The 24998-nt window shown below is 54.2% G+C and overlaps 1 protein-coding gene and 1 non-coding gene across 2 annotated transcripts in view; both read right to left on the bottom strand.

The window, feature by feature from the left end:
* Positions 1 to 24998, bottom strand: part of VAC14 (Vac14, PIKFYVE complex component) — a 98113-nt gene that overhangs the window by 58810 nt on the left and 14305 nt on the right. The window contains exons 2-12 of the mRNA XM_006091207.3: positions 22894 to 23044; positions 22449 to 22616; positions 21600 to 21662; positions 21152 to 21259; positions 20523 to 20632; positions 20138 to 20244; positions 19049 to 19183; positions 18420 to 18572; positions 13486 to 13549; positions 6629 to 6773; positions 6298 to 6363 (exon numbers count right to left, since the gene is read on the bottom strand). Coding sequence (XP_006091269.1) covers positions 6298 to 6363; positions 6629 to 6773; positions 13486 to 13549; positions 18420 to 18572; positions 19049 to 19183; positions 20138 to 20244; positions 20523 to 20632; positions 21152 to 21259; positions 21600 to 21662; positions 22449 to 22616; positions 22894 to 23044 — 1270 coding nt within the window. The remainder of the gene's footprint in view (positions 1 to 6297; positions 6364 to 6628; positions 6774 to 13485; positions 13550 to 18419; positions 18573 to 19048; positions 19184 to 20137; positions 20245 to 20522; positions 20633 to 21151; positions 21260 to 21599; positions 21663 to 22448; positions 22617 to 22893; positions 23045 to 24998) is intronic.
* TRNAG-GCC lies at positions 17410 to 17480 on the bottom strand. Its single transcript has one exon. It is a non-coding gene; the product is annotated as a tRNA-Gly (tRNA).

Genomic DNA, 24998 nt, shown 5'->3' with positions numbered 1-24998 from the left:
CCCCGGCCTCCTAAGTCATGGCTGCACCTATTTTTCTAAGCCATGGCTGCACCCGGCCTCCTAAGTCATGGCTGCACCCGGCCTCCTAAGTCATGGCTGCACCCGGGCCTCCTAAGTCATGGCTGCACCTACCCTCCTAAGCCATGGGTGCACCTACCCTCCTAAGCCATGGCTGCACCCGGCCTCCTAAGTCATGGCTGCACCCCGGCCTCCTAAGTCATGGCTGCACCCGGCCTACTAAGTCATGGCTGCACCTACCCTCCTAAGCCATGGCTGCACCCCGGCCTTCTAAGCCATGGCTGCACCTACCCTCCTAAGCCATGGCTGCACCCCGGCCTCCTAAGTCATGGCTGCACCCCGGCCTCCTAAGTCATGGCTGCACCCCGGCCTCCTAAGTCATGGCTGCACCCAGCCTCCTAAGTCATGGCTGCACCCCAGCCTTGCTCTCCTGCAGTTAGCAGGTTCCTGAGCTGGAAACTCTAGCACTGCCACAAGTAATGCCCTCACAGTCCTACCCTCCAAATTTCCAGACAGGTGGTTCTCATTCTTTTTTCTGCTTCTATACCGGTCACATAAGCTATAAACCCCCATCAGCAATTCTCTTCATGGTTACTCTGAAACTAGAGAGAGAAAGAGGACTTCTTCTAAGCTGGAAACATCTGCTGCAGGTGTTAAGGACACCCCAGTTCTGAGGTGTTGAGCAAAGTCTGGGGAGGTGTGCCCTCTGGATCTCAATGGAATTGGAAGGTTTTGCTTCTGGGGGAGAGTGTGGCAGCGAGAGGCCCTGATGTGGGTGCTCCGCCAGTGACGTCATTCCCCCTCCTTCCCCTAGACGAGCAGCAGCCGGGAGCCTTCCCACCTGCGATGCTGCAAACACAACCTGCTGACAACGGGGTCCTGCTCCTGCCCAGGCAGGCAGCTCCACCTCAGGGTGCGGGGGCTGGGGAGAAGGTTGAAAAGGGGACAAGGGCACCAGTTCTGCTGCCCACTGTTTTGCCTTTGCTTTTTTTAAGATTTGGAGATGGATGATCTGCCCGAGGCCTGTGTGGTCCTGAGGACCCCTTTGGGGGTCGAATGACCCTTTCACAGGGGTCGCCTAAGACCATCGAAAACACATATATAATTACATATTGTTTTTGTGATTAATCACTATGCTTTCATTATGTTCAATTTGTAACAATGAAATTGGGGGTCACCACAACATGAGGAATTGTATTAAAGGGTCGCGGCATTAGGAAGGTTGAGAACTGCTGGAATAAGGAAACTGGGCTTGGAGAGGTTAGGTCACTTGCTCAAGGCCAACCAACGATGTGGCAGAGCCGGGGACAGGACTCTGGGACCTCTAGACCCCACAGCCCTGCTCTCACCACCAGGCTGCACTGTCACTGGAGAGAAAATATTACCAGAAAGGGATGCCACTCAAAATCACAACAAAAATATGAAATACCAATAGTAAACTTCATACTGAGTAAGACCTACAAAAAAGACCCTAAAACTTTACTAGACAACTTATGTAAACGGGATGAGCCCTGCTCCGGGGTGGGAGAGTTCATCACAGTAAAAAGCCCAATTCCCCAACTTCTCCCTAAAGAACTTGTAACGACTGACAGGCTGTTCCGATGGCCCAGGATCTGGGCAGGAGCTTTCACTATCCCTTTATTGGCTTATTTTTTGTTCATTCCCACCCGAGAATATTTTTCCACTGATTTTTTTTAGAGAGAGTGGAAAAGGGGGAGAGACAGAGAGGAGAGAAACACTGATGTGAGAGAGCCCACACGAGCCGCCCACACGAGCCCTGACCTTGGTTGGGGATGGACATGCCTGTAACTGAGATGCGTGCCCTTGACAGGAATGGAACCCAGGACCCTTCAGTCCACAGGCCGATGCTCTATCCACTGAGTCAAAGCAGCTAGGGCTCCCCATCCCTTTAAATAATGGCCTGTTAGGCAAGTGTAGACATCATTAATCCCATCTATCAAATCAGGGGGGTTGGACTTCCTGCCCAAGGTCCCTGGAAAGAAGGGGCAGGAGCTAGGATTCAAGCTCAGGTCTGGAGGCCAACTGCCTAGACCAGTGATGGCGAACCTTTTGAGCTCGGCCCGTCAGCATTTTGAAAAACTCTAACTTAACTCTGGTGCCGTGCCACATATAGAAATTTTTTGATATTTGCAACCATAGTAAAACAAAGATTTATATTCTTGATATTTATTTTATATATTTAAATGCCATTTAACAAAGAAAAATCAACCAAAAAATGAGTTCGCGTGTCACCTCTGACACGGGTGTCATAGGTTCACCATCACTGCCCTAGACACTACATTCAGTCAGAGGCAACCAAACTCACTCCAGGTCTCCCCTAAGACTGAGATTAAAAAAAAAAAGTGCTACATTTTTGTTTGTTTGTTTGAAATAGTCTTTATTTTGAGAGCAGTGTTAGGTGCACAGCAATACTGAACGGGAGGCAGAGATTTCCCACATACACCTGCCCCTGCATAGCCTCTCCCATTATCACCATCCCCCACCACATTGGTTATAATTGATTAACCTACACTGATGCCATCACTGTCCCCCAAAATCCATAGTTTACATTAGGACTCCTCGTGTACATTCTGTGGGTGTGGACAAAGGTATAATGGCAAGCACCCACCGTTACACCTGGAGGATTTTAAATGAGGGGTGGGAGATCGCTGTGCTAGGGAGTGGGTGGGGGTGAGGAGCGACCGGAGACCCCTCCCGGGCCAGCCACACCATCAGGAACATGGGCAGGACCCGTCCTCTGGGGCTCACGGGCAGAGCTCACTCAGGTAGCTCAGGCTCGGGAGGCAGCCAACAACCGCATCTTCCCGGCAGGGGGAGAAGGGACCCCCCCACCAGCGTCCAGTAGGAAGCTCTGAGCATGTGCCCTGCATTCCACGCTGTTGAATCAGGGCGCACTTGGATCTTTAGCTAATGGGAGGATTTCTATTCTGGTGCTAAGAATATCAATTTGACACCTTCAAATTCTTTCTGATGAAAGGGAATTTCAGACAAAGTCTGCAAGGAGCAGGCGGTACTGAGCAAACAGCCACTTATCCTGAACAACGGGAAAGCAGAGACAACTGAGAATGTCAGAGGCTGTGTACTACTGAGCTGGCACCGGGACAGAACGGAGGACCAGCAGCAGACAAGACATACCCGCGGGGCCAGGTGCTGGCGGACTACGGAACCTGGTGGAGGGCAGAGCTAGGTCTCTGCAGCCCCGCCCCTCCCTGAGCCCAGCTCTTGCATCATTAACACCTGCTTACGCTCTGTCTCCTGAGGCAGGCGGCTCTCACCAAGAGCGAGAAGCATGTGCGTTAATCACAATCGTACTGGGAGAGAAAAACATCTGCAACAAGATGATGAAGCTGATGTCTCCAGTATACAAAGAGCATCTAGAAATCAATAAGAAAAGTGGACAAAGGGTCTGGGGGCTAAAGGGAGACCTTTCTCAGAATACACGCCCCTTAACACCTCAAACAGAACTCCTCTCAAGAACTTGTAGAACAAGAGGAAGTGGAAAGAAACGAGGAGGATACAATTAGACACGAGCGCCCCATCTCCCCAGCTGGTTCTGATGGGGGCAGCCAGGGCCACATGTGGTGACACACAGGCATGGTAGTTATGTGACTAAGGGAATGGGCTTTGGTTCTGAGTGTGCTCCACCGCTTCCCAGCTGTGTGCAGGCGTGCAAGCTACTTAACCTCCCCAGGCCTTCGTTTTCTGAACTGCAAAAAGGACGCTCCCACAGAATTGCTGAGGCCTCTCTCAATACTCTGAGTGAAGGGTGTAGCAGTCCCTGCAGAGTAATGGCTTCAGACAGTAAGCTGCTATTAGGAATCATCCAAGACGTGGGAAAAGCTGTGCCTCGAGGCCCCGGGCTGGACGAAGGACCTCGCAGGGACTGTTGTGTCCGTTAGACTCCAAAAGTCTTTAATAGGAACTCGCCCCCCCTCCCCCCCGGTTTGGCTGTGGTCTGATTTGACTGAATGAATGCCCTTCGGAGTCTTGAACCCCAGGGAGCTCTGAGTTGATATCAGGGCTGTTCTAGATATCCCAGGAGAAGGGGGACATTGTCTTGTTCATGGCTGGCTGTCCATTGCCAAGTACCCAGTAAGCCCTCAAAGTCGCCAAAGAGACTGGGCAGGGGACGCTTAGGAATGTGATTCTGGTGAAGAAGCAGGATGTGGCAGAATCAGGACTCACCACTGTTTACCGAGGTCCCAACCATTCCCCAGAGCAGCGGTTCTCAACCTGTGGGTCGCGACCCCTTTGGGGTTCGAACGACCCTTTCACAGGGGTCGCCTAAGACCATCGGAAAACACATATATAATTACATATTGTTTTTGTGATGAATCACTATGCTTTAATTATGTTCAATTTGTAACAATGAAATGGGGGGTCACCACAACATGAGGAACTGTATTAAAGGGTCTCGGCATCAGGAAGGTTGAGAACCGCTGCCCTAGAGGGAAAGCAGGGACTGACCCAACCCCACCCCACCCCACCCCCGCAACTGTCCCCAAGAGCAGCTGCAATCCTAGCCGCACCGAGACCCACATGATGTGTCCCAAAGCTCTGACAACATTTGGAGCTTCAGCAAATGGAGTTTCCACAGCCGAGACCTGAACAGAGCTGTTTAATGGACTGCATCTCCTCCCGCTCCCTCTAAACGCTCACGCACACAAAACCAACCGCAAGCAGAGAGCTGGATGGGATTAAACAACTCCATTTAAAAGACTGAAAACTCAGCTGCTTCCAGTGAGATCCTAGGGAAGGAACCAATCAGCCAAGCTCTTCTCTTCCTTTCTGTATTGAAATGAGGGCTGTGACTGTGCAGTGAGTCACTGTCAATTCAGGCAGAACGGGGCCAAGTCCACCTGGGCTCGCACTGCAGTGGGTGGTGGGAAAGGGAGAGGGGGTGTGTGTGCACACGTGTGTGGCTGCTTGAATGTGTGTGTGTATGTGGTGGGCAGGCAGGAGGGGTCAAGGGCAGATTCCCAGACCATCTGTTTTGGATTTTTCTGGAAACGCAGAGTACCTTAGAGCAGCGGTCGCCAACCTTTCGGACCGCACGGACCACAGTGGTCCACGGACCACCGGCTGGCGACCGCTGCCTGAGAGGACCTAGCGGCAGACACCTGCTTGTCTGCATCTCCTTTCAGCTCAGGTTTAGGCTGAGGACAGCTGCCCTGGTACAGGGCCCCACACAAGCCTGGAACCAGCCCAGGGAGGTCCGAGGTGGCTTACTCCACAGAAGCTGTGAGCCACGTCCCTCTTTCCCCCGCCCTCCAGCCTTGTCCACTCCCACGTTCCCAGTGGGCACTGTGGGAGCCTGCAGTCAGGGACCCACGGCCTCCTGGAGGACAACAGCTGCCTGGGCCCACAGCTGCCCAGGGCCTGGAGGAAGGAAGCAGGGGTGCGAAGGTGCAGCAGCCAGCATCTGACCTGCAGCCTGGAGCTGGCGTGGGTAGAGACGGGATGCCACCCTGGCAAGTGGCAATGCCCAGCTGCAAATCCTGCCCCTGAAAAAGGACTCACCTACCCTAACTCCCCGGAAGAGAATGCTGCGAGAATGGTGTGGGGAAAGGGGTGCGGCTGGAAGAACCCCGAGACGGCAGAAGGGCCCAGAGCCCAGCCCCCCTCCCCCCGCCAGCTTCCCACTCGGGGTTACTCTGCTGCCTGGACTCGGGGCCAGCCTCTCCCCTTTGCACCAGCAGCTCTTGGTGACCCCAACAAAGCAAAGCAGAAGGATCCAGCTTCAAACTTGAGGTCAAAACGGAGCCCAGCTGCAATGCATATCACGACCAGCACTCAGAGTGCTCAGTGTGTGCGCAGCCTGGCACCGAGGCATGTTCTGAGAAGTATTTCATTCTCACCACCCATGTGCTCTTACTACCCCACTGAACATGGGAGAAGAGACGCAGGGTCGAGACGTGACTTGCTCAAGTGCAGGCAATGAAGCAAGGCCAGACCTAGCACTCGGCGCCTGACCCACAGTCATGCTCCCCACTGTCACTCTCCACTGCCTTCCTGGGCCAGCGAGTTCCCTGTGCAGACTGGTTTCCTCGGTGCCCACAGAGGAGGAGTCCTATTCTCAAAGCCAAGGGCAGCAAACACAGCTTTCCCTCTGCCTGGTGCATCTTACCAGGTATGAGAACAGGCACTTTCTGGGTGTTGATTTAAGAGAACAAAACAAGCACCTCTCAGCTACAAGATCCCCCGTCATTCAAAGGGACGGCCGGGAGCCACGTCACAGGGGAGGGTGTGTGGACTTACCTCGTCGGATTCATCCGACAGCGTCTGCAGGAGGATGGGGAAGAGGCTGTCTGTGTGCCGGAACATCTGCGGAGCAGAGAGCAGGGCACCGTGAGCTCTCCCTTGCTCTAGGCCCTGGCTCAGCTCGGACAGGGTCCCCTGCATGGACCACCTTCCCCACCCCCGACACTGAAGGTTCCTCAAGCACCTGTCGCCCCCCTGCTTGTCAGGGTTTCTCTAGAGCTGCAACGACCCAAACCCGACCACGCAGGGGCAGGCCCTCGAGACCAAGGTGGACCCGGAAAGCGCCCCGGGCTGGAGGGACCTCGGGGCCCACGAGGCTGGGGCTCACCTTGCGGGGCGTCTTGATGTAGAGGTGGTAAAGCCACTTGAGGACGGCGATCCGGGTCATCATGCCGATGGCCATGTCGCTGAGGTGGCAGTTCAGCACCTGCACAATCCCGTCGAGGTGGAGGGTGACCGGGGCCCTCTCCGAGCTGGGGGTGAGACGGAGGAGTTGAGGCCACGGCAGCCTCCCCAGCGAGCCCGGCACCACCCCGCCCCGCACACTCAGAACCACGTCCTGCCTGCTCTCTGGGCGTAGAGCGCAGACGGCACACACCGCCGCCAGGCCTTCTCTCTCCCTCCTGGGAACCACACTGGGAGGAAGAGGGCCAGGCTACTGGGGCCCACCCACTCCCCCTTTTCTCGACCAGCACTAGCCTGGCGGTGACGGTAGGAAACCTCTCCAGTGTCACTGAGCTGGGCCCCCGCAGACCTCAGGGCTGGAGGCCGGGGAGCACCCTCAGCACGTTCAGGCCAGACCCTCTGTGGTAAGTAAAACCACTGTGTCCACAAAGCCCAGGAAAAGGCCTGATGACAGATGACAGCCCTTAGCCCCACAGCGCCTTCCCAAGGCACCTGGGGAACATTTCTCAAGGGAGAACAGGGACTGTTGCTTTTGTCTGTCGTCCCCCAGGGCACTTAGCACAGGGCAGCCTGAGTGAGAAGCCTTGCGTTGCCCTGAAGCTGTGACATTCCCGTTAGCCGGAAGTCAGCCTGGCCTGAGAAACACAGCTGTGCAGACCGTGCTTTGCTTCAGAGGGACACAGACTCCGGCCTTACTGGCAGAAGCCCTGCTGGTCTCCAGGCAGGGAGTCCCGCTGGGCAGCCGAGAAGGCTGGTGCTGCTGGGACATGGGCCAGAGGCCGGAGTTTTCGGGGATGGGGCCGGCATGGGCGGGAAACCCGAGGCTGCTAGGGAGGGGCTGCTCTCCACCGACGCGTTACACTGCACTCGCCCACGGGTGCCAGGAAGGGGTGACAGGGCCCTTTCCCGAGGACCAGGCTGGGCCCAGTTCCTGCCGTACAGACTGGCCTCCCGTGATATTTCCAAGCGGCTCAATTATTCATTGGCACCAGGAGCTCCAGGCCTGTGCTTCCCTAACTCGCCTGCAGCTTCTCTGAAGCGCATTTGATGTGAATTCCTAAAGGGCACGGCTCTGAGCTGTGTAAGTGCTAAACGGAACTGCTACTTAATATGGTTTGATGATTCCCCATAGCGCTCGTTTCGGGGGCTACAGTGGGCACTTCCATCCTCTGGCAGCAAAAGGCCTGAGCCTCTGGCCAGGGCTGCCACTGAGATTTCCCCGGGAGCCCCGAGGTGGCAAGTTCCTGGGGTCTCCCGAGGACACCCAGCATCCAGGTCCTTGGTGGCCTTAGCCCAGCGGTTCTCAACCTGTGGGTCTCGACCCCTTTGGCGGTCGAACGACCCTTTCACAGGGGTCGCCTAAGACCATCCTGCATATCAGATATTTACATTATGATCCATAACAGTAGCAACATTACAGTTATATGAAGTAGCAACGAAAATAATTTTATGGTTGGGTCACATGAGGAACTGTATTTAAAGGGCCAGAAGGTTGAGAACCACTGCCTTAGAGGGTCAGGGAACTCCCGCAGAGGCAGACAGTTGGGGTGGCACCCGCGGGCTCCCACCACCCTCTCACTCAACCTCTTTCATGCTCACTGTCCAAGAGAAATACAATGGGAGCCACACATGGAATTTTACGTTTTCTGGTTTTGTGTTAAAAAGTAAAAAGAAACACGGGAAATGAATACATTTTAACTAACCCAATATACCCCAAATATTATCGTTTCAACATGTAACTGATATGAAATATAGAGGTCATTAATAAGGGACCGTATATTTTTTTCTTTGAAACCCAGTGCGTTTCATGGTGACTGCACAGCCGGGAGCCACGCGGGACAGTGGCTTCCGCGTGGACAGCACAGCTCCACAGCAGCAGGCTGGCAACCCATCCAGGACTCCCTAAGCATTTTCTCTTTGTCTAACGACTTCCTAGACAGCCCCTCTCCCTGCCAGGCTCTACTTCCTGTCTTATCTCCAAGTCCTGCTTTTCCCATCCTGCTGGCCCCCACCGGCTCTCTTCGGGGAGCTCCCTCACATCTCCTCTCTGCTGGAGGGATCCTGGGCTGCGGGACTCCAGGAACCGACACAGCCCAAGGCCTCACCAAGGCAGGAGCTCGGAGGCAGAGGGGAATGAACAGAAACCAACCCTCCTCCGCCCCTGCTTCCCTCACTCCCCGAGCCCGAGGTCAGGCCTGGTGAGTCCCTTTCCCCAGCAGGAACCGCACGCTCTGGCTGCCGCTGGAAGGAGTACCCTGTGCCTGCCCCATTCTTAGTTAAAATGACTCCCCTGGGAGGAGGGGCCTTGTGTCTACTTTCCTGGGGACTCAGAGCTGCATGGTGCAGCAATGGCATTGTCCTGAGCTGCTGGCGGGGAGGAAGTCAGGGCCAAGGCCAGCTCCCACTACTCCATTCGCAGTTCAGGCCCCGCGGTGTGTATGAACCTCGGGCTGGGGGTGGGGGAGACGCAGGGCTCTGGTATCAATGAGGAGGACGTGGTACTGGAAATGGTAACTCACATTTCTTGGGTAAACACTCTGTCAGGCACTGTGCTGAGCTCTGTACCTGCAGAGCCTCACTTCCCTGAGGCCCATACAGTGTTACAATGTTATTCCCATCTGTAGACCAGGAAGCGGAAGCACAGAGACATCAGTAACCTGTCCAAGGTTACACACAGGAAGTGGTGGAGCTGGCGGTCTGAATTTGGGCAGTCTGAGTCCAGGCTGGCCTTGCTGACCACACGGACCCCCTGCCCGAAAGGGCCAGGCTCAGGCGAGTCCATGGTGGCATCGCTTCCAACTGTCCCCTGGCAGGGGCAGCAGGACGGCAGCCCCACATGTGGAGGAAGAAAGGGGCTGTCACACACACTTTTCAGTGTATCTTCTCATCAGGAGGGCAGACGAAGTCTCCGTGAGGGAGAGGGGACGCTGGGGAAGCTGGTGTCTATGGGGGACACCCCAAGTCTAGTGATCCCCAGGCTGGACGGTCCTGAGATGCTTCTGGTCAGCTCAGTGTCTCTGAGGGCAGAAAGCAAGCACCAGCCATGGTGGCATCTCCCTCAGGTGCCCTTTGTCAGGGCCAAATAACCAAGGGAGGACTTTAAGGAGTCTGTATGCGAACTGGCATAGGAGTCTCTGACCCTTCTCACAGCAAATGCCAGCCACAGCACACCTCCCAGACATGGCACCTTCAGGCTGCTGGAGGGGGAGGCGTCAACCACACTATGTAGCTGAAAGGACCTCACAGTTCATGTAACCGGGTCCTTCAATGCACAGATGAGGAAACTGAGGCTGAGAGAGGCACCGAGAACTCCTTTCTCAGCTGGAGACACTCTCCCGGTGTCACTTCCGTGACTGGCTGGAGGTGCAGGTCGAGGGAAGCAGGCACACACCGGGAGACCGTTCTCGGTGTCGGGAAAGGGAGAACTGATGATCCCACCTGCCTCCGAGGCGGCTCTGGGCTGCTGTGTGCTGGGCTCTGAGCATGCTCAGTGGGGAGCGAGGACTCTGCAAAGCGGGCCCTTCCTGGGGAGCGCATGCTGCGTGGCGTGCTCAGCCCGAGCTGCTGGGCTGGAGCCCGACATGGGGCACCCCCTGCCCTGGTTTACTCCGTTTAAAATACGTTTCTGCGTGGGTTCCAACAAGTCTAGACCAATCACTCTTGGGGCTCCTGAGTTATTTCAAGGTGTCTGCAAAGCCCCACTTTCGCTGAGCGTTTTTTCATAAAGCACCTCATAACGAATGTCTTGCTTGTGTATGTGCTACAATTTCCAAATGCATGGCGCTGCAGTGGCTATTAAAATACCTCTTTACTGAATAATGCTTCCGATACTACCTATAAATAATTGTAAATTCCAGTGGTTCTCTCTGGGAGGCGGCACTTTATTTCTGCAATGTCTAACTCTTTATAGCACTCACATGTCATATCTCAAAAGGAAGCTAAAACTACACAAAAAAAACAAAAAAAGAGTTGTTTCTACTCTTTTTTTCCAATCAGCAGATGCTAAAAGTTGGGAAGCACAATTTCTAGATCCAAGTGCTTGCCTAGTTTATGTGCAGGGCCCCCGGCGTTATAGGGACCTGAACTGAATGTCCGACGACCCCATGGCCCTCAGCATCAGAGCAGAAGCCTGTTCACACGGCAAAGCCGTCCAGGGCTCCCGTGTCAGGGAGTTGACGGGGCCAATGTGCAGAGCTCCTGCAGCTCTCCAGCCGCAAGCAACAGAGATTACCGTGTGGCTCTGGAGTCAGACAGACCAAGCTGGAGTTCCAACATGGCCACTAATTAGCTGAATGGCTCTGGGCAAAAGTTAACCTCTCTGGGCCTGTTTCCTATTTGTAAAGTGGGGCTAATAACGAGGTTCTCACAATAACAATTCCAGCAGAAAGTGTAAAGTGCTTTCTGTGGGCCAGGCCCATCCTATGCTCCGTACACGGCTCAGCTCACTTAAGCTCAGGCCTTTATGAAGTCGGTGCCATCATCCCACCCAGTCTCCAGACGAGGAAGCCGAGGCAGGGAGAGGCCAAGCTGTTTGCCCAGAGCCACACACCAGGCAAGGTGGAGTCAGGATGTACGCCTAGAAAGTGGGACTCCCCTACAAGAGAGGAGGACCTGCCTGGTGCAGTGAGAGAGAGAGAGAGAGAGAGAGATGCAGATACACGGACTCCCATGGACTAGGACAGTGGTCGGCAAACTCATTAGTCAACAGGCAAACTCATTAGTCAACAGAGCCAAATATCAACAGTACAACGATTGAAATTTCTTTTGAGAGCCAAAGTTTTTAAACTTAAACTATATAGGTAGGTACACTGTTATTAACTTAATCAGGGTACTCCTAAGGCTTAGGAAGAGCCACACTCAAGGGGCCAAAGAGCCGCATGTGGCTCGCGAGCCGCAGTTTGCCGACCACGGGCCTAGGACAATCCCTGCAGCCTAGGTTACAGTGACGCGTCTGCAACAGGCCCCTCCGCTGTCAGTCTGTCCTCTCCCTCACCTGTCCTCCCCCGGCTGCCAGAGGGTCTTCTAAACCACAGGTCTGTCCCTCACTCCGCCGGTACTGCTGGCTCCCACAGCCCCCAGAACACAAGTCTATGTCCTCTGTGGGACACCTGTCTCCCTGCTTCTCCATCCAGATCTCTCCCCACGTTCCAGAATTCACCCCCCACACCTGCCCCCTTAACCGCTCTAGGCGATGTTCAGAGCCACCTTTGACAGAGCTCCTGACTGGCCCTCTCACTCACCTGCCCCTCCTTCCCACTTGGGAAATGACACCACAGTATCCTGATTTGGCTCAAGCCCCAAACCTAGAAGTTATTCTTTCAGTCACTTCTCTCCTTTCACTCCATCCCACTAGCAGATTCTGTCAGTTCTATCTTCAAAACAGATCTCAGATCTATCCAACTTCCTCCCTACGCTGCCACCCCTTCAGGCTGAGCCTCTAGCCCTCCTGACCAGTCTGCACGCTCCCGAATCCTTCCTACATGAGTTCTCTGCACAGCAGCTCGGGGATCTCCTGTCCCTCCTCAGCCCTAACATGCAGATAATAACACCACGGACCCCATGGGATTTAAACGTCGGCAAAGTCTAATGATGTGACACAAAGTAGCCGGCACGGCAAGGGCTTAGGAAGCACGCAGCCACCGAGTGTTCATCCCCGTCAGCCACCATTCCAGCCGCAGCTCAGGCGCTATCGCTTGCCCCCAACACTACCCTTTCTGGTAACTTCCTGATTATTTCTCTGCCTCCCCACAGAGAACCTCAAGGTCAAGGACCATGTTCAGGGGCGGTATCTCCCCCTTGGAACCTGCAGGGCTGAACACAGGCAGGTGCCGGAGCGCACGACAACTAACTGAAATGAGTGAACGAAGGATGCTTACTGGTTTGCTTGAACAACTTGCGAATGGTCCTAGGAGTAGTGCGTGTTTATAATCAGCACCTGCACACTTAGAAAACAGACACAGGGTCCTTAGAGAGAAGAATAAATGGAAAATGATGTAAAAGGAGGAAGATCCTAAGGGTCTGGGGAGAACAGAGCCTCCTGGGGTTGAGTGCATTTTTCCTTCCAGAGGGACTGGTTTTCCAGGCCTGAGTTCAAAGGGAAGAAACCCTTTGCAGGAGCATCGCCAACCACTCCGGCCCCACCAGTGCCAATTCCACCCAAGGAAAAAGCGAGATGGGCCACGTCCTTAGAGTTACTCGGAGAAGGACAGCACGGTGATGACTCCTTCCCCAGGGGAATGCCATCACCCTGCAGACTAGGGAGGGGGCTGGAAGGAAGGGAATGATCTCAATGCTTGGCCTGCACTGCCCCCATGTGGAAGGCTGTGCAATTACAGCTGACCCAGGAGCCTAGAAGAGGACAGCCCCTGCTGCCCACACAGTCCATGTCCATGCACTTGGACTCAACCAATGACCGCCTGTAATCCAGACTGTCTTCAAACAGCCTTCCCATGCCAGTCTTGTCAGCCCCACATTCTCCTGGACAAGCAAAAGGTGCTGGGCAGCGGTGTCGGTAAGTGTCCTACTGCAGTCACCACATATTAGTTATGCTTCTGACCTCCAGGAGCTTCTAACCCCCACTCCCCTCCGACAGCTATCTGTCCATCAGAGCTGGGTGGGGTGGGCTTTCTCCGTGTCTCAGATCCCCTCACCAGGCACCTCCTGTGCCCATAAGTGGCGGCCCCACGCAGTTTGCCTCGGGTCTTCACTGCAGTTTCCTGCACCCAGAAAGGTCTAGGCTGCTGGCTTTCCACAAACACCTCTGGCTGAACACCCACTCACCTGGCTGGAGAGAAGACACTGATGCCACTACTGAAGCTGGAGTCACAAGACACATCGGGGCCTCCTGGGAGAGCAAGAGGAACAACGTGTCATGCTAAAGGCTGCTGGGGTCTTTCGAATGAACAAGATCCCGGTTATAAAAACACAGACTCTCGGATCCCCCACACCTTGATTCCGGCCCTAGACAAGGAACATGGTTCTGGAGCCCTGAAGACCCAAGGCCTGCTCATTCCCCAAAGTGTGGGGAGAAGACCCATGCTTGTACGAGTTTAGGCACGTGACCTCGCAAGGAGAGGGACCAGCACCGGACACATCCGGGGAAGGACAGAAGGGACTTCTGGCTCGAGGGCATGGATGTTAAACGTGACTTCTGGGATGCTCAACATCGTTAGCCACCAGGGACATGTAAAGCAAAACTGCAACGAGATGCCATTTCACACCCACGAGGATGGCTAACATACACGAGAGGTAACAGTAACACCTGGTGGTGAGGACTGGGGAAACTGGAAGCCTCAGACACGGCTGCTGGGAATGGACACCAGACTGGCAACTCCCGGAAAGGCTGAACAGCTGCCAGCTCTAAGGAAGAGCTGTCCCTTCTCCATTTATCTAGCAATCTATCCATCCACCCGTCTGTATCATTACGGACCCATAGATACTTTATTCTGGGGGTTCAAATTAAAACTATTATTACTCATAGTGTTCAAATGGTACCAGCCTTGGCCTCTTAACAGTTTTAAATTATACAAGTAAAACCTTTTCTCACTCTAAAAATGTCAAAAACAAAGCCAAGCCCGTCGCTCCTCAGCCTTTGATCTTCACTCTCCGAGCAGGAAACTGCTGAACCAGTTAGGCAGGTACCCTCTCATCTTTTGCTAATCCTCCTTTTTGTTTTGGAAACATAAATGGAATCAGAGACTGTCTTTTGTAACTTGCTTTTTTCACTTTGTACTATGTCTTAGAGCGGTGCTATTCTAGGTATGGATGTGAAGCTACCCTCACCCCCTAGTAAGGGGACCTTCATTTCATGTTCAACAGAAAATCTGAGCTGAGAGAACCTTTGGGGGATGTGGCACAGCGCGGTGGGGGCAGGAAGGGCTGGGCATGAGCTGGACCTGCTGAGCAGCCCCAGGAACAGGGAGTGTGTGGTGAAGGGGGGTGGGGGGTAGGGGCAGGCCGGCCTGGACCAGCAGCCTGGAAAAGCAGCTGGAGCTCCCTGCCTCTGGCGCCTCTCCCCTCTCGTCTTTCAGAAACACACCTATTTATAGATGAAATGATGTGATGTCGGAAGCTGGCTTCCAATTAATTTCGATTGTTTCCTAATTTCGTTTACATCTCTCCCGTGCTTCCTTATGCACGAGGGTAAGCATTTCTCCAGGATCCCATGAACACGGGGGCTGCTGGTAGAATGTTCAGGCATCTGACACCCCAACAAATATTGCCAAGTGGCCCTTTAGGAAGGTCCTACCGATATATATTCAAGAATGGAGGCATAGTCATTCCCACAAAGCCCCACAGGGATACCAGTAATCTTTTAAATGTTTGCCAAGCCGAATAAAAACCATACATTGTTTTCCTTTGCAATTCTGGGACCCCAGTCAGGCCAAGCACCTTTGGCTGCCCTTTGTATTAATTTCCTCATCCGAGAACCGCAGTGTAAACATCGCTATGAGCAGAGACTCTGAGGCCCCTGGGGCTGGGTGTGAGCCTGACTCCCCTCCTTCTGGCTGTGCGACCCGTGGGCTGGTCACGTGACTTTCCCTCACCTGTATAGTGGGGTGATGACAGTGTCGACACCACAGGCTTGCTATGACCATAAATGGGCTACCATCTGTTAGGTGTTAAAAAGGAAAAACCTTACCTATTTATTTCCTAAGAAAGAAATTCTTAAATAGTTAAGGCCTTTGATGCACGCTGCTAAATATATTTGCCAGACAATATATTTAACTTGTTTACTTTTTGCTTTCGCCCAGTAGGAATGTCTCTGTTTCTTCCCCAAAATCTCTACAGGGAACATGTATTTCCTTTATAATTAGAGTATAAAATGGAGGTGAGGATGGGGGGAGAGTGGAAGCTAAAGAGAAAGAAAGGATCCAGTTCAAATAGCCTCCCTGAAGCCTGGCAGCCGGCCCTGTGATCATGCCCAGAGTCACATGGTGACTCACCTGCAGACCTGTCCTGGGCTCCTGCAGGCAGGTTCCAGGCCTCATCGCCTGCATCTGCAGAGCCCACAGGAGGTGCTGACACACCCACTGCATCAGAACTCTGCAATGGATGGGCCCATCACATGCTGCCCAGTCACCAGCCCTCCACGGAAGCCCTATTTATAGCTCTGCTCCTCACTTGCCACATGAACCTCAATCCCGACCCTCTCTGTTCCCTCCTTTAGGACCCAGCAGGGGCCCATTACCACCTGGGCAAGGCTGGTGATAAAACAAGGGGAACACTGCTAAGGAGATGGATCTATTATAACCGGAAGGAAAGCAACCAGACACTAAAGCGCCCGTAACTGAGTGCCTCTCTCATGTGCTAAGAGCTTTACATGCAAAGCTCTTGTCTGAAACTCGCCATCACACTGTGTTATCACTGCTGCCCTCTTCAACAAAGACAGAAGCTGAGGCACAGAAAGACCAAGCCACTGGCCCAAGGCAACAGACAGGTAGTTAATAGAGCTGGACACCGGCAGGCGGTTCTGGCCCCAGAATCCAGGTCACGACACCTGCGACAATTGGGGAAGTCACGGAGAGGGACAGGGAAGACACATTACGTGCCACAGGAACTCAGAGTCAGAGAGGGACCCTGCCCTGGACCCCCACCAGCAGCAGGGCTGAGGGAGAGCCAGAGAAAGCAGAGGGCTGGGCGCAGCGTGGCACCCACGGGAGCCTGCCCCGACCGGAGCCCGTGGTGAGAGGCGAGGGAGCAGTGTGTGTGAGCAGTGTGTGTGAGTGCGTGCTCACCCACAGAGGGCCTGGCTGACAAGCCTCCCGTGGGTGTGGCCCAGAGGCGTGCGGTGAAGAACGTGGTGTGCCGTGGGACGCAGCGACAGACTGAGCCAGGAGGGAGACACAGGTGAGGGAGAACAGGCAGGAGGACCCGGTCGGAAGAGAGGAACAGAAGAACTGGAGGAAGGGCGCAGGTTGGGATGCACCCGTCGACTAGTTAAATCATCACTCTCCTGGCCTGCTGGCACCTTCTCCTGGCACCTTGGTAAAGTGCTGGTTAGTACAAGCAGGGCTGGAGTGGATGCGGAGCCCCAAATTAGCTGTTGCCATCTCTGGGAACTACCGTAAAGTGAGCTCTGTGTCTGCCGAAAGGCTGTTTATGAGGCAGTAAAATCTGAAGCCAAGTTGCCTGCATGCATCTTGGTTAAGATAAGATTCTCCTGAGCAGGGAGCTGTTTCCAGGAAGCTAAGGAAAGCTTTCTAAAACATGAGATGATTATGCCGCCTTGGCAGGAATGGAACCCGGGCCTCCTGGGTGGCAGGCAGGAGTTCTACCACTGAGCCACCAACGCTCCAGGTGGTTTCTCAGCCGCTACCACGACGACAGGATGGTGGTTCCTTTCCAGAGGCCTGACTGGTTGCCACATAAGCAATCCTACTTTTGCCCCACCCTGTATAAGCTGTATGACCTCAAATACACATAATGCAAAAAATACGCCAAAATTATAATACTGATTGCCTCTTGGTGGGAACAGTCCTGCTTCTTTATATTTCCCCCCACTTTCCAAATTTTCTAAAACGAGAATCAAAAATGAAAAGATGAAAAAATACTCAGACATCAGTGAAAAGTTTACAAAATGTGTCTCTGCCCGAGATTCTTCTAATATCTCTCAGAAAGAAAGCTCCTGCCTTGGGAGGCTCCTACTCACTTATCTGCCCAAGTTTTCTTTTTCAAGGAGCTGCCAAAAAAGGTTCCAGCTGCTGCATTGGCCGGGAATCGAACCCGGGCCTCCCGCGTGGCAGGCGAGAATTCTACCACTGAACCACCAATGCTCCAGCTGCGTGCTGCTCTGCCTCCAGCTGTTTTGCTACTGTGGCCCACAGAGGCCAGGCCCCGCTGTAACGTGACACCTGAAAGAATCCAGCATGCCACACCCATGGGAGGAGGCCCAGGGGGCAGTGTGCCTGAAATGCTCAGACAGAGTGGCCTTGGGAGAAAACGCATTAGTGATTCTTTCGGCTCCTGGGAGAAAGTCCCAGGCTTACAGATCTGAGTAGGTTCCGTATCAATGTACTCTCTGGCTGATTCTGTAAAGGAGAACATCACCCCAAAGTTGACCAGTGACCTCTCAGTGAGGACAGACATCCAAGAGAGAAAAACAGTCAGCTCTAGATGACATTTAGAGGGTCAAACTCCGGACTCCAATCGGCAGAAACATGGTTTTCTTCATGTTACAGGAAACAAGACAATGATGTTAAAGGAGTCTGAAAGGAGAGCAGCGCCATTTCGTTTTTTAAAGACACTGATTCTGACAGAATTCCCACGGACTGAGTAAGCTCCCCCTGTGAGGATGACGGGCGGTAAGAGCAGCCAGCTTCTGGGTTGCTGCATGTCTGCAGCCAAGATTCAAGAGACCTGTACTGCCACGCTCCACCCTTCCCATACGGAAAACGATTTCTGTAGCTGAGCCCAGGGAAAGATTAAGGAGAGGAGTAATGGTTTTTAAAGCAAAAGTGTTAAGAGCACAGGTTCTGTAGACAGACTGCTAGGGTTCAAATCCCAACTCTGCTACTTAGCAATTGCCAGGTCCTGGTCGTGTTATCTATCTTCCCGTGTCCGTCTGCAGAATGGGGACAACAGCACTTCCTACCTTATTGGGTTGTCATGAGTTAACAGATGGGAAGTAGTTAGTGAGGCCCCAAATCAACTACGACCTCTGGTTCCCTGGTGCCCGGCCTGGGAGGTGGGGGCAGGAGGCAAAGCCTACTCACCATTGCCTGTCCCCTCCTGCTTCGCCAAGGCGTCGTCGGGGTTGGGGTCTGCCTGCCTCTGCACCACTGGCTTTGGCTCCTCAGGCTCGTCGTCCTCAGGGGTGACCAGCTTCATCAGGCTCTGGTTGCACACGTTGGCTACCTCCTTGATGCCTGGGTCCACTGATGTAAGGAGCATCCCCATCGGGGGGCTTCCCTAGGCCCAAGTGCACTGGCATCGGTCAGGGCTTGGTCCTCTTCAGGGGCATGTTAGTGGGCAGACAGGCAGTCTGAACAGAGTGCATGTCCTCCTGCCACACTGATGTCCCCTCAAGATGCTCCTGTGACTTGTAGGGCCCCTTCCTGGTGGACGTCCCACCAACAGGATTTCCCCACCCTGGCTGGGCAGTGTGAGCTCAGGGGTTGGAAGTGTGGGCCCAGGGAGCTGCTCCAGATCTGTAAGCAGGGACAGCTTCGGTGCTGTCTTGGCGCTCCCAGTCTGTGTTCAGCAACACCCCCTGTTCCCTTGATCCCAGGGACTATTTGGAGGGGACCCATCCCAAGGGAAACCCACCCCCACTCCAGGGTCCTGCAGCTTTACAGCGCCCTGTGGGGCTGCTCTCGTTTCCTTTCTCCAGAGCAAAGGATACTTTTCTTGCGGTCGTCGTAGGCCAGGCAGGGCAAGACGGCGGTCAGGATCCCAGAGGAGTAGGGCAGCATGGCCCGGCCGGCCAGCTGGATGAACTCCCTCATCCAGCACATGGCTGTCAGCTGGATCAGGTCGTCTGGCAGAGGGAGGGGCGGGTTCCAGGACGGTCAGCATGAGCAGCGAGATGCTCCCTCCCATGGACCATGCCCACAGATGGGACTGGGAGGTCCCAAGGGCTTATGCTGCTGCTGGCCTCACCAGTACTCTCTCACCCTTGCTTTCTGCCTCACCTGAGTACATACAGTTTTATGTTGGAACAGAGCAACAACCTGTGGCAGACTGTAAGAGCAGCCATGGTTCTCTACCCCTCTCTGCGTCCGTGCCCACCACAATGGGGCTGCCCAGCTTCTCTCATCAAGGGTTGAGTCCATTTCTTCACTCTGGGCTGGCCTTGCCACTTTGGCCAACAGAAGGTGGTAACGTGATGATGTGCCTGGTTTAAGCCTAAGCTTCCAAAGGCCTTGCTCACTTCTATATGAGTGCACTGGGCTGCCTGCTGGAAGAGGGCAAGTGGACCCACTGCCCCTGCTGCTCCAGGTGACAGCCAGCCAACGACCAGACACGAGGGAGGTACCCTAGACCACGGAGCTGCAGCTAACCCTCCAGTTGACTGTAGGTGCAGGACCAAGCCCAGCCACACCTCGCCCAGGCGAGCAGAACCACCCAGTGGACCGCAGACTCGTGACCAATAAATAGTAAGTCTGCTGTGCCCAGCAGTTACATTTTGCAGTGGTTTGATTCTCAACAGAAGCCGTTTAACGGAAACACAATCCTAACCCCAAGCATTTCAATTCACGGTGCTAAGGCCGGGCTTCCCACCAAGAGGGCCTCCAGATTTTGCACCCTCCAGGGCCCGGCCAAGGAAAGGGCCTCCATGTGGACAGAGAACCGGATCTCTCTCACAAGGACCCGGCGCTCCTCTGCTCCGGATCCAGTGTTGCGCTGGTCCCACTCCTACCGGGACTTTCCCAGAGGGTGAGAGAAAGGAGCTCCTGAGGGGGTGGCGGTGCCTGGGCCTTCACACACTCACCCGTGGTCTGGCAGTGGATCACCAGGATGTTGGCCATCTCAGCAAACTTAACACTGGAGGGGTTCTTCTTAATTTCTTTCAAGAATTCCCCAAGGACCACTTCGCACCTGCCAATGAGAGAGGAGAAGGGGTGTGGCATATGGCAGCCAGGGCCCATTTCTGCTCTGGGCTGGCCTCCCAGATGGAACGACACTTTGAACTTGTCAGATGAATGTTTTTCAGAGGCAGGGGGTTGAGCTCTTAGCTCCTCCTGGTGGGAAGCACATAAGCAGGAAGAAAAGCGGGAACTTGTTATTCTGCTGCCGCCTGCCCGTTGGTGTGGGATATGTGTGCGCACTGAGGGGCCCCGGACGGTGGCAGCTGCCTGCCTCCTTCCTCCACTCACATTTTCCGAATCTCTTTGCCGTTGTCACCCAGGATCTGGAAGAGTCCATCCAGGATCTCTGGCAAATAATCCAGCAGGTTAATGTCTGGCACGGACTCCAGAACCAGGATCTGACCCAGGGGAAGAAACAGGAGGGAATGTTACACCAGCCCGGAACCATCGTCTCCTCCTCCCCCACCCGCTGGGCCTGGGCAGTGAGGAGGGGCCCTGCTGAGGCAGCATTTCCTGGCCCTGCAGGTGCCCCCTGCACATGCGGGCGGAGGGTGCTAGCAGCTATGGCTTTGGTTAAAAGTGCAGGGGAGTAGTAATGTAACCACCAGGAAATTCAGATGCCATGGGGGAGCAGGGAGTACATGGGAAGGGACAGACAAGCTAGAAGAGGTGTGACAGCCAGAAGTAGCCTATTGGCTTTCAAGGGAAACTGGAGTTTCTCAGAAAAAGGAAAGAATTGTATCCTCACCAGGGACAAGCTGAATAAACGTGTGTTCAGATTATCTGGCATCACTAGCTATGAGATTAATAATGAGGCTCCTCTGCAGCCACAGGACCTGGCCAGGTGTCCAGAGAGGAGATGTGACCAAGCCAGAGGCTCGTCACGGCTGGAGAAAGTGTGTGGGACCAGCCCTTACCCACGAGATGATGAACTGCCGGGCGTACTGGTTGTTGGAGTAAATCCTCTCCCGCAGCAAAGGGATGAAACCCACCAGGTCAAACTTGTTGCTCTCCGTCACGATGTCCTGTGGATCAAAGGCGCGTGAGCTGCTGAGTGAGCCAGAGGCAGGGGCTGCCTGACCTGGCCCAAGTCCTGCCCAGGGCTGGCTCCAGGGGTCAGGCAGCCACAGAGGAAAATGGGGTTCTGTATTTTGCTTGCGCCAGTGACCTAAGTCCATACACTCATCAAGCCCAGCCAAGGTAAGGATAAACATCCATGAACTGTACATCAAAGAGTGACTTTTACTGCATGTAAATGAACAAATTTAAACAAATTAGGAGTGTCCCAGTGACAGAATTTATAAGTTATACAGACAGATGTGAGAAATAGATTCTAGAAAGAAAAGTGGGAATGAGTACAAATACCTTTAAAAGGCGGTCCAGGAGCTCAGATCCGCTTTTCACATTGGGGTCTGGGTCAGCAGCCAACTACGAGAGACACAGAGGAGAGAGATGGCAGAGGTCAAGACATCGACGGAAAACCCACGGCCAGGCCCTGGCGCAGCTCGGAACAAATCGAAAGAAGGCGGGGGAAGTGGGGATGGGCAAAATGGGACCTGGCTAAGGAACTGAGATTGGGTGGACATCCCGTTCTGTCAGGGCCTTCTGGGACCTGCAGGAAGTCCCATAACCCTCTGCCCCTGGGCCAGGAGGCTGCTTCCTGTCGGCCTTTCTCAGGGTTTTGGATCTTAACTTGCTGGGTCCGCTCTCCACTCTGGGAGGAGGAGACCAAGGCAGCCGTGAGGCTGATACCCCAGCAGTGACTATGGCATCAGCTTGGTGCCTGGGAGGGAGCTCCACGCACTGAGAGGAGGAGGGCCGTAGGGACTCCAAGGCCTTCCTACATAGCGCTTCTCCTAGTGCTCCCGGGCTAGTGCTCTCCCACAGGGGAAATACAGTTTGTATACGGATGCACCACCTTCACCTTCTACAGGGAAGTTTAGGCTTTCCAAACTATCAGCTTTCCCCTCCAATCTGCGGTGGACTGGTACTTTCATAAAATGCAGTAAGGGTAAATTAATAGAGAAATGGGAAAATATGTAAATACAAGCCCGTTAAAAAAAATCGCTAGATCGAACAGACAAGTGTCCCTGGCAACTATGTGTTTATCTGCTCGGCCTGCATCTGGGAAAAGGGGCCCAAGCCCTCAAGTCCTGGAAGGTCAAGTTAGGGGGGCGGAGCGAGCTCAGCCCGGCCAGAGTGAGGAGCCGTCACCTTACTCAGCCCGTCAAAGAGCACGTTGAAGTGGGGCAGCACGGCGCCCCGGGCCACCTTGACGATGTTGTAGAGGGCCTCGCAGGCGTAGTAGCGCAGCCTGCTGTCGGCGTCATTGAAGCAGGTCAGCACCGGCTCGATCAACTCCTTCAGGTAGAGCCCCGAGTCCTGGGGTGGGGAGGAGGAGAAACAGGTCAAAAAAGGCCAGCCCCTAGCCTCACAGGCCCCCAGACCCCAGTGCCACCTGACATCCCAGGTCGTTGTGTGGGGCTAGGTTTAAAGACTCTCTGAAGGTTGGCCTCCCAGGATAGGGGCCAGGCCAGGGAATAAGGCTGCAAGGGTGGAGAGAACAGCAATAAAACACAGGTCTGCAAAGCCCTGTAGGGTCTTGGGTCAGAGTCAAGGCCATGACTGGTGTGTCTGTCCCTCCAGGAGAAAGGCCCACCTTGCCCAGCGCGATGGAGCAGGCAGCCAGGCCGATGAGGCCCCCTTTCCGACTGTGGGGGTGCTGAGACAAGGCAAACTCCTGAGACAGGGTCTGGATCACATGCTTGATTTGCACGGTGTTGTTCTGGGCCACGAACTCCCGGACCAGCCTGGAGAGAGAGGGAGAGGGGCTGCAGGACCAGTGCAATCAGCTTATCCCGGCTGCTGCTCCAGGGCCTGGGGCTGGCAGGAGGTGGGGAGATGACCGGTTTAGAAAGAGGAGTTGGGAGCAGGCATGTCAGGGGAGGCCTTTGCCAGGTCTGCTGCTGACTGGGAGGCGCTGGCTGGGTCACGGTTGTTCCCTATTCTGGGTCTCAGTTTCCCTTTGTGTACAACAGAATGAGGAACAGGGGGGCCATCTCACTTCTGGGAATCTGGCAGAATGCAAATGAATGGGTCTCAGTTTCCCTTTGTGTACAACAGAATGAGGAACAGTGGGGCTATCTCACTTCTGGGAATCTGACACAATGCAAATGAACGTCTTGTTGGAGAACAAAAACTACAATGCGTTGTCAGTTGATCAACCATCTTTACTCAACACTTGCTCAACCCTCCCTTTGGGCACGCAAGAGGGCCAGAGGTTTTCTGGGTCTCAGTCATTATTTCCAAGGATGGTGCTGAACCAGGTCCCCGTCCAACGGGCAAGGTCCACACACAAACAAGCACGAAACTGTAGCAGTGTGGCTACAGAAGCCACACTGATGCTACAGAAGCAAGAAAAATGCCACGGGCTAACTTTCTTGGGCTGACTGGCAGGTGCCATTTGAGCCAGATCTTAGGAAGATCAATAGGCATTTTTCAGGTAAAGGGAGAGGAAGGCATGGCATCCTATCGCAGGGACAGGGAAGCAAAGGCAAAGAGCTCTGAAAAGACATCACGTTTAGGAAAGGACGAGGAGTCTGGTGTGCGGAAGGAGTGACCAGAGACAGTTACAGGAAACGTCAACCCGGCACGTTTTCCAGCAGTGGGGTGACAGGCTCAGATCTGGGCTGTAATGCAGTGCTTCTGCTGGTAGCCTGGGAAGGCTGGGCTGACAGAAGGACAATGAAAATCCCCACAGGAGAGCCCCACAGCGAGCAGGGTCCGGAAGGAGAGGCTGAGTGTGGCTGAGCCCAGGGGAAAGAAAGGGAGGGACTGTTTTACTTTCTGCAGAAAAGCAGGAGAGGCCCATGTAATACGGGAGAGGAAGTACAGATATGGCTCTGAGGTGTCTACCTGGTGAGGGATGCTAACAGGGAGGAGGGAGGTCTGGGCTCATGGCGCCTGTGGTCACCTAGGGGATGCTCCCAAGGCAGCCCTGCCCGAGTGGAGGAGAGTAGAGGAGGCTCAGGTCCACCGGGGACCAGACTCTGTTTGCAGAGCCCAGTGGACACAAAGGCAGAGACACGATGTCCTTCAGAAAGAGTATGAAGAAGCCCGAGATGGATGGGGAGGGGAAGACCACCCATTATCGAGGCACAAGGGACCAGTGCAGCAGATGAAGGTGGAATGAGGGCAGTCTGGGGATTAGGGACTTTTCGAAGCAGCTGCCTAGACTCTCTGATCACTTTGTGCCCATCGTGGCAGGTACTCTGCTTGCCTGTTGCATAAATGAGGGTCTCAAGTTTGCTTGAAGAATTTTAAAGACCATCAAGTCCGAAAGGTACCCACCCATTAGTCTGTGTGGTTCCAGCTCAGTGTCAGGAACCTGCTAGTAATTAGGGCTGATCAAAGATAAACGTGCCATCCTATGAGGCAGTGACCATTCCTGCAAAAACGCTGTTCAATGAGGGGTTGGCCAGGGTTCGGTAGAGATTTAATGCAGCAAGCTGTATGGGGCACCTCTTCTGCGCCGGGCACTGTGCGAACAGGTGAACAAAACTGGCTGGTTCCTGAGCTGGTGGATGTGAGAGCAGAGCCGGGCACGTCAGGAAGGGGCTGGGCAATGGCCTGTGAGGTGCCTCTTCCTTTGATCTTTAGAGAACGAGATTCCACCAAGCCCACCCAAGGACTGAGGTTATGGATAAATCAAGGGCCTCCGGGTGGAAACTCAATGTCAGTTTCATAGGTGCCCCCCCCCCCCCC

This window comes from Myotis lucifugus, unplaced genomic scaffold (assembly GCF_000147115.1).
Source record: "Myotis lucifugus unplaced genomic scaffold, Myoluc2.0 scaffold_88, whole genome shotgun sequence".
Lineage (NCBI taxonomy): Eukaryota > Metazoa > Chordata > Mammalia > Chiroptera > Vespertilionidae > Myotis > Myotis lucifugus.
Note: the sequence above shows the minus strand (reverse complement) of the source record. Positions and strands in the feature narration are given on the sequence as shown.